Source organism: Acinonyx jubatus, chromosome A1, assembly GCF_027475565.1.
Source record: "Acinonyx jubatus isolate Ajub_Pintada_27869175 chromosome A1, VMU_Ajub_asm_v1.0, whole genome shotgun sequence".
NCBI classification, from domain to species: Eukaryota; Metazoa; Chordata; class Mammalia; order Carnivora; family Felidae; genus Acinonyx; species Acinonyx jubatus.
In genome coordinates, this window is record NC_069380.1 from 192,584,420 (window position 1) to 192,595,692 (window position 11,273).

At 47.5% G+C, this 11,273-nt stretch overlaps 1 protein-coding gene across 1 annotated transcript; it reads left to right on the forward strand.

The window, feature by feature from the left end:
• Window positions 1-572: 572 nt before the first annotated feature.
• ATOX1 (antioxidant 1 copper chaperone) lies at window positions 573-10,814 on the forward strand. Its single transcript, XM_053223193.1, has 4 exons — window positions 573-683; window positions 4,426-4,501; window positions 8,133-8,301; window positions 10,676-10,814. Exons 1-3 carry the CDS (start codon window positions 573-575, stop codon window positions 8,255-8,257), a joined length of 312 nt encoding a protein of 103 aa, XP_053079168.1. The 3' UTR covers window positions 8,258-8,301; window positions 10,676-10,814.
• Window positions 10,815-11,273: the final 459 nt, after the last annotated feature.

The following is an 11,273-nucleotide window of genomic DNA, read 5'->3' on the forward strand; positions in this document are numbered from 1 at the left end:
CCTTATCGACATTGTGCTTAAAGACTGAATAGCCTGGATTTTCGAGAAAGAATTCCTTCCCTGGGAGGGGGCTGGACAATGTGACCCCACTGCTTTCCTGCCCTTCCAGTTCTGAGATTCAATTAAGGAGTTGTACAGTTTACTAGACTTTTTTTCATTGCTTTCAAGGACCCGTCTTAGAGGTGATGTGGGGAGGCTCTGAGGGACTGAGGCAACAGGGGGCCAGCCGGCCTTGGGCTTCTCTGTAAAGAATAGATATTCTGCCCATTAAGTAGATTTTTCTCCCACCCCCAAATCGACTTTTGCAACTCCGACTAGAGGAGAAGAGCACTGAATTGTAACATTTGCCACCCAGAAGCCGCCTTCTGGCTTCTGACCTCTGTACTGTGGAGGCTGAAAGGGGGCCTGCTCTCTGTAGTCAGCAGCAGAAAGCTGCCTGTGTTTGTTGACTTTAGGTTCTTGGGCAGCATAAACTTGTGCTTTTTCGCAAGGTGTCCCACTCCCAGAGCTACTGCTGAGAGTCACGGTCATGGACTGGCAGCTGGCAGTGTGTTGGCTGCTCCACAGCTAAAATGGCCCTGAAGCCAGGAGGGCCTGGGTTCACATCCCAAGCCTCAGCACAGACTTACCACGTGACCATGGGCAGCTCAGTGAACCCCTGGGAACTTCAGGAGAAAACCAGGGTGACTAGCTCCTTTTCCAAGCTGAGTGAGGACTAACTCAAGATACCGTACAAAGTGCATTTGGCACATATGGGCACTCAATAAATAGATTCAGGTATTATCTTGGTCTTGTGAACCCTTTAAAGCTTTGATTGGGTATTGATAAATACCCAATCGATAAACCGATTGTCTGATGGTTATTCTAGAGCAGGGGTCAGCACACTTTTTCTTAAAGGGCCAGGTAAATACTTAAAAATGCTTTAGGCTTGGGGCACCTGGGTGGCTCAGTCGGTTGAGCGTCTGACTTCGGCTCAGGTCATGGTCTTGAAGTTTGTGAGTTTGGGCCCCGCGTCAGGCTCTGTGCTAACAGCTCAGAGCCTGGAGCTTCCTTCAGATTCTGTATCTCTCTCTCTCTTTCCCCCTCCCCTGCTCATGTTCTGCTTCTCTCTGTCTCTAAAAAATAAATAAATGTTAAAACAAATTTTTTTAAATAAAAAAAAATGCCTTAGGCTTCATGAACCATGTGGTCCATTACAACTACTCAGCTCTGCCATTCCAATGTGAAAGTGCACCAACGAGCTTAGCTGTGTTTCAGTAAAACCTCATGAGACCAGGTCACAGGCAGGCTTTAGTTTGCCAATTCACGTTCTAGAACAGCATCTCAAACTGTAATGTGGGTAGAAATAAACTGGGTGTCTTTTTAATTTTTATTTATTTTTATTTTTAAAGTAAAACCCAACATGGGGCTCAAAACTCACCGCCCCGGGATCAAGAGTCGCATATTCCACCGACTGAGCCAGCCAGGTGCCCCCTGGATGTCTTGTTAAAATGAAGATTCTGATTCAGGAGGCCTGCGGTGGGACCTAAGATTTTGCATTTTTGCAAGCTCCCAGGTCATGCTGTTAGTGTCCTCTAACAAGCTGAAGGAATGAGTGGGGTTTAACTAGAAGAAAAGAAAAACTGACCATTTTCTTTAAGGCAGTGTTTGCAGATCTGGCCTCAATAAAATAGTTGAAAACCAAACTCCTAACTCTTGGTCTTAGTTTCCCGTGGACCCCATGATGATAAGCCAGACCCAAAGATGTTCTGAGACTTGGAAAGAGCTTGAGAAGCCATTGGTCCAATTTTTTTTTTTTAATTTTTTTTAACGTTTATTGATTTTTGAGACAGAGAGAGACAGAGCATGAACGGGGGAGGGTCAGAGAGAGGGAGACACAGAATCTGAAACAGGCTCCAGGCTCTGAGCCGTCAGCACAGGGCCCGACACGGGGCTCGAACTCACGGACCGCGAGATCATGACCTGAGCCGATGTCGGACGCTTAACCGACAGCCACCCAGGCGCCCCAGTCCAATTTTTTTAAATTTATTTATTTTTGATCGAGAGAAGGCACAAGCAGAGGAGGGGCAGAGAGAGAGACACACAGAATCTGAAGCAGGCTCCAGGCTCTGAGCTGTCAGCACAGAGCCCAATGCAGGGCTCAAACCCACAAACCGTGACATCATGACCTGAACTGAAGTCAGAGACTCAACAGACTGAGCCATCTAGGCACCGCCATTAGTCTAATTTTTTGCAGGGGTGTGGTCTTGCCTCCTGGTGTCCCCCCAGTGAGTTAAAAATGGAGGGGCTCAGGGCCCACCCCAGAGCCTCAATGCAGATTGAGGCAGCCACCTGCAGAGTCCCATGTTCTCAAGCCCCCAGGTGATTCCTGTGTGCACGGAGGGTGAGAAAACTTGAGTTGGCTAATACTTTTTTGGTATGGATAAGGTATTATATACCCCTGACTGGGGCCAGTAAGGCACAGGGATTTTTGCCTGGGGTCTTCCAGCAAGAAACATTGCTGTGTCCAGAATTCCAACTGAGATAACAAATTTGAAATATTTTGAAGTGCTCTATGAAAAATGTAGCCATTTTTTTTGAAGTTAAAAAAAAAAAAGATTGGAACAAACTAAAAATAATAATCCAACAACTAATTTTTCACCCGTGGAAACTACTGGTAGGCTCCAACCTCTTTACTTCACGTTTTAGTTATATGTTGCTCCTGAGTAATTATCTCAAAACCTTGGTAGTTTAAAACAATAAACATTCATTAATTCATAGTTTCTGAGAGTCAGGAATCTGGGAGCAGCTCAGTGGGGTGTTCCTGGCTCAGGGTCTCTGGTGAAGCTGTAATGAAGATGTTGGCCCAGACTGTACTCATCTTAAGGAGCATCTGCTTCCACGATGGCTCCCTCACCTAGCTGTTGGCTGGAGACTTAGTTCCTCAACATGAGCACCTCTCTATAGGGTTGCTTGAGGGTCTTTAAGATTTTGCAGCCAGAGGCACCTGGGTTAAGCATCCGACTCTTGATTTCGGCTCAGGTCATGGTCTCACCGTAGTGAGATCGAACCCCGTGTCGGGCTCCACACTGTGTGTGTAGCCTGCTTAGGATTCTCTCCTACTTTCTGTCTCTCTTCCCCTCCCCACACCCAAAATTAAAAAAAAAAAAAAAAAGTCACAGCCAGCTTCCTCCAGAGTGAATGATCCCAGAGAGAGAGCAAGGAAGTAGCCACAATGTCTTTTATGACCTAGTCTCAGAAGTCACATAACATCACTTCAACCATATTCTACTGGACACCCAGCCCTGAGACATAGTGGAATGGGACTTCTCAAGGGCATAAATACTCAGGACTTGGAGATCACTGGGGCCATCTTGGATGCTGGCCAGCACACTTAAAATGTTTGTCCCATTCACTAACCTGGAGAGGTACTCTCATCCCCATTTTGCAGATGTAGAAACCTAGGCAAGAGGAGTTCAGTAACTCAGTCATACAGCTTGTAAGTGCTAGACCTGGGAACTGAAGCTCATCTTATTTCCAGAGATTTTAAAATAAAGGATGTATTGGTATAAGTAATCCTTGTCTGAAAGCAAAGGAAGGACCCAGAGACCGTCAACCAGCCATGTCAATCATCCATTCACTCAACTCAAGCACCTACTCTGTGCCAGGCACTCACTGTTCAAGTATTGGATTGCGGCAATGAACTGAACAAAGCTTGCCTTCATGCACTTGGTTTGTCAGATACCCTGGAGACTATAGGATGTTGAGCCTGTATGAAGAGTCCAGGAGTCTGGGTCCCCTTACTGGCCCAGCCTCCAACTCACTGGGAGCCCAGGCAAATCCCTTCCCTTCCCAGGACTCAGGGGCTGCCTCTGGCAGTGAGGCATGTGGATGACAACAGTGAGCTCTATGCATCCGAACACCAGGGAAGCTTATTAGCCACAACAGACGCCCCAGCCCAGACTTGTTGATCAGAACTGGTGGTTTTTGGAAGTTCTCAAGGGCTTCTAATGCAGAAGGTGATCTTCCGATGCGTAGATAAGACCACCAGATCAGCATTGCTCAGAGTGCGTGGGCCCACCCCATATCAGAGTTATCAATGTCTTGAGACAACCCCATAACTCAAGAATCAAGATTTTGAAGGTAAGACTAGAAACCAATATTTGAAACTAGCTTCTCATGTGGTTCTACTCATCATGTGCTAGACACTCCTAACGGATTTATATGGATTACCTCATTTAATACAACAACCTGTAAGATGGAGAAACCCTTCCTTCCTCCACTTTACAGTTTACTAGGAGGGCTCAGAACCAAGCCACTGGTGAGTCTGATGACAGATCTTGCCCTCTCTGCCCTTTGTCTTGGTCTCTGGGTGGACCTGCACACTGCTGGGGTATCTGGGTCGCTCTGCACGACTTAGCTCATGGTCCCCTTTGTCTGTTTTAGAAACACGAGTTCTCTGTGGACATGACCTGTGAAGGCTGCTCCAATGCGGTCAGTCGGGTGCTCAACAAGCTGGGAGGTGAGTGAGAGGCCCAGGGTTAGGAGCGAGGTGGGGGAGACCGAGGCACTTCTGTCATGCTCAAGTGCATGCAGAGGTGGGGCAGAAGCTTGAGTTGAAGCTGATAGCAACAGTAAAACTACGATGTAGTGAGTACTTAGCATGTGTCAAATATTCTGCTTAGTGGCTTCTGAGGATCAAGTCATCTACCTGTCACCACAACCATTTCGGTAGCTTCTTGGATTATCTCCATTATAAGCAGGAGGAACTGAAGTTCAGAGAGGTTAAGCAATGTGGCTGAGATCACACAGTAAGTGGCACAGCTGGGATTTGGCCCCGCAGTCTAGCTCAGAGTCCTGGCAGAGCTAGTTAATACGTTGGTGATCTTCAGTGTGGTAACTTTTGATGATACATTTGAGTGTCATTTTCTATTAACATTTTTAAAATTGTAATACTAAAAAAAAATAAACTTTGGCTCAAGTCATGTGCAGAACTCCTAACACACCCCTTTTGGACGTATTTAGAAAGTGATTACTCTCGGGGCGCCTGGGTGGCTCAGTCAGTCAAGCGTCCGACTTTGGCTCAGGCCATGATCTCGCGGTCTGTGAGTTCGAGCCCTGCATCGGGCTCAGCGCTGACAGCTCAGAGCCTGGGGCCTGCTTTGGATTCTGTGTCTCCCTCGCTCTCTGCCCCTCCCCCGCTCATGTTCTATCTCTGTCTCAAAATAAACAAACGGTAAAAAATAAATAAAAAAGAAAACGATTATTCTCGTCCAGCCTCCTCAGTTCTCAGCTGGGGAAACTGAAGCCCAGAGAGGGCTGGGATCTGGCCCTGGGGCTCCATGAGGTAATTAGTTTTATTTTATTTCTTGATAAGATTTTCATTTTTACGACCCTAGATAATACCCGGTTTTCAGAGGGCTTCCACATGGATGTGCTCTCACTAGCACTTGGAACATTTCCTCTGAGCTGTCCTTTCCATCTGTGGAATGGGGATGTTGACACCAGTGCCCAAGAGGGGAAGTGACTTGCCCGAAGTGAGTCAATGGCTGGTTTCGAGTCCCCTAAACTGGAATCTTAGCTTGAAAGCATCTGAAGCAGTGGGGAAAACGTGACTGCTGACTTTTCTTGTGTAACTGTGGCCTCTTCTCCCGGGGGCCTGAGTTTCCCCAGCTGTGGTATGGGCCTGTCAGCCTGTGTCAGCTTTCACCGTGGATATTTTAAGAATGAAACTGCTCAAAAGCCCCTCGGATACCAAGAGGCACACTCTGGATGAAGGGAGGGTGGGTCTATGTCACTTGACACCCGACCTGGAATCTGGGCTGCAGGGAAAACAGTTTGAAACCCACTGGATTAGATGACCCTAGAGTTTCCTCCAGCTCTACGATGCCACCAAAATATTTATTCCAAAGAGGAGGGAGACACTTCTGAAATGAAAGACAAAAATCCAGCGTGTAGCAAGGACACATTGCATTCTTTTTTTTTCCTCCCTTGGTATCCATTAGGTACAAATTCAGACATTATGATAAAATCCTGTGCTTGGGTGGCTCAGTCGGTTAAGTGTCTGACTTCAGATCAGGTCATGATCTCACGGTTCATGAGTTCAGGCCCCGCGTTAGGCTCTGTGCTGACAGCTCAGAGCCTGGAGCCTGCTTCAGATTCTGTGTCTCCCTCCCTGCCTGCCTCTCCCCCATTCATGCTCTATCTCTCTTTCTCTCAAAAATAAATAAACATAAAAATAAAAAAATCCTGTGTCATGGGCTTTTTAAGGCTCTTCAAGCATTTGGGGATCTCCCTTTGAACTGGGACAGGTTTCTCCCTGTCTTTCACTACTGACCCCTCCTGGGTGGCCTCTTGAGGTGAGGTAGAAGGGTTTTCTGAGTTGGGGTCTTAGATGAACAGTTCTGGGCCTGAGGATTCACAAACTAATGGCATATGTGAACCAGAGAGACCATAGGGGCTGGCCACCCCCAATTCCTTCATGTACAGATGGGGAGACGGAGGCCTCTAATGGGCAGGACCCGCCTGTGGCCATCCAACAAGTCAATAATGAAGCCAGGCCTGGAACCTATCAGGGGCTTTCCCTCTGCATTCTGTCATCTCAACAAAACACATTATAGGTACTCCCATGTACTGCTCTGGGGGCGAGGTGGGTGGCTTGAAATTGGCACCGTCCTTCTGGAGGGTGGTTTTACATTTAACACGTGCCAGTCTGTTGCCCCACAGTTTCCATCCTGTAAATTCATGGCATATAAATGGTTGGACAAGTTCTATAAGCTATGCTCAAGTGTGTTTACTACAGCCATTGTGTGATAATAGTGCAAAATTGGAGGCAGCAATGTCAGTGTCCCTCAGCAGGGGACTGAGTGGGTGTATGGTACATCCACACTGGGGAATGCAGTGTAGCTGCTAAAAAATGATGTAAGTCTGTGTATACTAAGATGGGCAAGGTATCCCGGACATCGGAAAGTGAAATATAGCAAGACCTGTGTATACAGTATGATGCCCTTTAGGGGAATTATTTTTCATTTGTCTGTCTGCAAAAAAGACTGGGTAGATGCCGTGCTGTTTGTAGTGACTTCTGGAGGTAGAAGATAGTAGGGAGCCTTACGCTCTAGTTTTTTTCAGACACGTTTGCCTTTTTTTAATGGTGTATCTGTATTATTATTATTTTTTTTTTAGTTTATTTATTTGAGAGGGTGAGGAGGGGCAGAGAGAGAGGGTGAGAGAAAATCCCAAGCAGGCTCCACCCTGCGAGTGCAGAGCCCAAAATGAGGCTTGATCTCACAAACTGTGAGATTATGACTTGAGCTGACATCAAGAGTTGAACACTTAGGGGCGCCTGGGTGGCTCAGTCGGTTGAGCGTCCGACTTCGGCTCAGGTCATGATCTCGGGTTTCGTGAGTTTGAGCCCCGCGTCGGGCTCTGTGCTGACAGCATAGAGCCTGGAGCCGGCTTCGAATTCTGTGTCTCCCTCTCTCTCTGCTCCTCCCCCGCTCATGCTCTGTCTCTCTCTCTCTCTCTCTCCTTCAAAAATAAATTAAAAAAACATTAAAAAGAAAAAAAACGAGTTGGACACTTAACCGACTGAGCCACCCAGGCATACCTGTATTTTACTTTTGAAATTAAAAAGAAGAAAAAAAAACTTGAAAGAAGCCCAATCTAGAGTAGGGATTGGCAAACTACAGCCCATGGGCCAAATCTGGCCAACAGTCTGTTTTTGTACAGCTGAAAATGGTTTTTGCATTTTTTTAAAGTTTATTTATTTTTTCTGAGAGAGAGAGAATCCCAGGTAGGCTCCGTGCTGTCAGTGCAGAGCCTGACGCAGAGCTCGACCTCACGAACTGTGAGAACATGACCTGAGCTGAAACCTAGAGTTAGATGCTTAACCGACTGAGCCACCCAAGTGCCCTGGTTTTTTACATTTTTAAAGGACTGTAAAAGCAATACACACAGAGAAGAATATGCAGCTGAGTCCATGTGGCCCAAAATGCGTAACACATGTCCTCTGGCCCTAAGATTTTGCTGGCACCTGGTGTGGAGGAAAGGGGAAGGCGGTTGTGAATAAGAATTTTGTAGCCTGGACTCTTTCTTGCTCTGACTGGGATGATCTCTGCTTCCTCCCCACACCCCCCGACTTCCTCTTCCTGCAGGAGTTGAGTTTGACATTGACCTACCCAACAAGAAGGTTTGCATCAACTCTGAGCACAGCGTGGACCTTCTGCTGGAGACGCTGGGAAAAACAGGAAAAGCTGTTTCCTACCTCGGCCCCAAGTAATGAGGGCCTGGACCCCTGGGCCCAAGATGGACCAACGGGGGCAGGTGGGTGAGGCCCCTTTTACAAAATATTTCATTATCTAATGCAAATCCTAAGTTCAGGAATCCTCACAGCCTTCCTAGAGCACACAGAACACTGTGTTAGATGTCTCCCAGGGTCCCTTTTATGACTTGGGGAGTGCATCTCATGATCAGCGGGGTTTAAATATAGAGCGTATGACCCTGAGCAATGCTTTGATAAACTGTCCCATCCGAGAGGACGCCTGTGCCCTGGGTCTCATGCTCCTGTGCACTGACCAGGTAAGTTAATTCAACTTGGTCTCTCTTCCCACTCGGAACGGCTGTCAGCTTCCTGACCGTGCCCTCTGCCCAGATGAGTACAAAAACAATCCTCGTGTCCAAGCTGGATGCCCCCTTTAATTTTACACAATGCAGAGAGGCACGTAAGGTGCCATGTGCCAGAATCATTCACCGTGGAACCAGATAGACGCGATTTATGGAGCCAACACTCCTTCCCTCTGTGCCCAGCCACAGCTTCAGAATCCTCCACAGCACGGCCCTCCCTAGCTGTCACTGCCCAGGTAGTGCCTTTGGTGTTTCAGTTCCAGTGATTGCCACGTCCCTGATGTGGATCAGTGCTCTCAGTGCCGTGGAGAAACACAAGGCTGGAGAGGGAAAGTGACGTGATCCCAGCCACGCACAGGCGAGCGGCAGAGGCAGGATGAAAGGCATCCCAAATCCGAAAAGAAGTTATTTTTTATTTGAGGGAGAGAGAGCGCGTGTGCGCACACAGGGCTGGGGGCAGAGAGAGGTTGAGAATCTTAAGCAGGCTCCACCTTTCAGCACAGAGCCCAGTGATGCAGGGCTCGAATTCACGAACTGTGAGATCATGACCTGAGCTGAAACCAAGAGTCAGATGCTCAGTGGGCCTGAGCCACCCGGGCACCGCTGAAGTGTACCACTTAGTGGCATCCACTGTGTTCAGGATGTTGTGCAACTCTCTGGTTTCAAAGCTTTATCACCCCAGAAAAACGCCCCGAACCCGTTAAGTAGTCACTCTACACGCCCCCCTCTCCCAGCCCCTGGGAACCACTAATCGGCCTTCTGCCTCTGTGAATTTGCCAATTCTGGATGTATCATTTAAGAGAAGCCATACGAAGGGTGGTTTCTGGGTGGCTCAGTCAGTTGGGTGTTTGACTCTTGGTTTCGGCCCCAGGTCATGATCTCGCGGTTCGAGAGTTGGAGCCCAGCATCAGGCTCTGTGCTGACAGTGCAGAGCCTACATGGGATTCTCTCTCTCCTTTCTCTGCCCCTCCTGTGTGTGCTCTCTCTCAAAATAAATAAATAAATAAATAAATAAATAAATAAATAAATAAATAAATAAGGGGGGGGGGACCATACGATTTCCATTAGCGTAATATTTTCAGGATTCATCCGAGCCCTAGCATGTATCAGTACTTTATTCCTTTCTGTGGCTGAATAATTCTCATAGTTTTTAATTAACTTATTTATCTTTGCTTTTTTATTGTGCAAATTTTAAATGTACGAGTAGGAAAATGAATCCCTATCTACCATCACCCAGATCCAATTATAAGCCCTTGCCATCGTTGTCTCAGCTATGCTCCACCAACCGTACCCACCCCCCCACCCCCCCCGCCATTTTGAAGCAAATTCTGGATAGCAGCTAATTTTATCTGGGTGTGTGTGAGCAAACACGTGTAGTGTGGAAAGACTCAGATGCACAGATTCTCGGTGAGAATCACCTATCAGGTGAACTTTACCCCACACATCCCTGCAGCATCTGCCTCAGTCTGTTTTAAGAGGTTCTCCAGTGACGGATTTGAAGCCAGGTTTGGGAATCAGAGAGAGCATTTCTTAAACAATTTTTTATGTTCATTTATTTTTGAGAAAGAGAGAGAGAGAGAGAGAGTGTGAGCCGGGTGGGGGCAGAGAGAGAGGGAGACACCGAATCCAAAGCGAGCTCCAGGCTCCAAGCTGTCAGCACAGAGCCCGACGTGAGGCTTGAACCCACAAACTGTGAGATCATGACCTGAGCTGAAGTCGGAGGCTCAACCGACTGAGCCACCCAGGTGCCCCAGCATTTCTTGGTTACAAAGTCACCTCGACTATCTGTTCCTTGGCAGATTTGTTTGCTTGTGACTTTGTTCACTGCCTTCCCAACGTGAATTAAAACAGGACAGGGAGTTCCATCCCAGCAGCCCTGGAAGTTTCCCAGAAAGGCCTCAGTGGTGATTGGCTGAGCTAGGTTAATGCATTCCAGCCAACCCAGAATAACAGACTTAGTTGGCGGGGTGTGCACCCCCACAGCTGCCTCTTAGTGAACCTCTACTGCTTTGCAATGCCTCCATGTGCACAGCAGATGGCACTCTTGCCCCACCTAATTTCTCCTCTCTTCCAGGTCGCTGATCCTCTCCTGCCTTCCAGACAGACCTGGGGCCTGGCAGTCCTACTTGGCAATGGGGGTTCCCACAGAGACCCTCACTTGCTCTGCTCCTCCCTACCTTCCCTGCAATAAAATCGAGCCACTTTGGTTGGAAGTGTTGTCTCTTGCAATGTCTGCATGTTACTCGTTCACATGCTGTGGAAAAGGTAATTACAATGCTTTCTTGGGTTGGAGTTCTAAGAGCTCCCAACCGGGAGCAAGAGGCCTGGCAGATTCTGATTCTTTGCTCTGTGACCTTTGGCAAGTCACTTCCCCTCTCCAGGCTTCACTTTTCCTCATCTGTAAAGTGAAGATGTTGGGCCAGATTGGCGATCCCCTTTGTTTTCAATATTTTGAAAGACTTCTGTCCATCCTTAAGTGCATTGCATTTCAAGGATGTTAAATCTTAAACAGTTAGAATAGTGGCTAGAGGCTTAAAGACAGACTGCCTGGGATAGAGTCCAAGCTCCGGTACCTCCCAGCTGGGCCATTATGTCAAAACAAAGGGAATGTTTTAGTGTGTGTAGCTTTATTTTATTAAAAGAAAAATACATTTCTGTACACGTCTCAGACT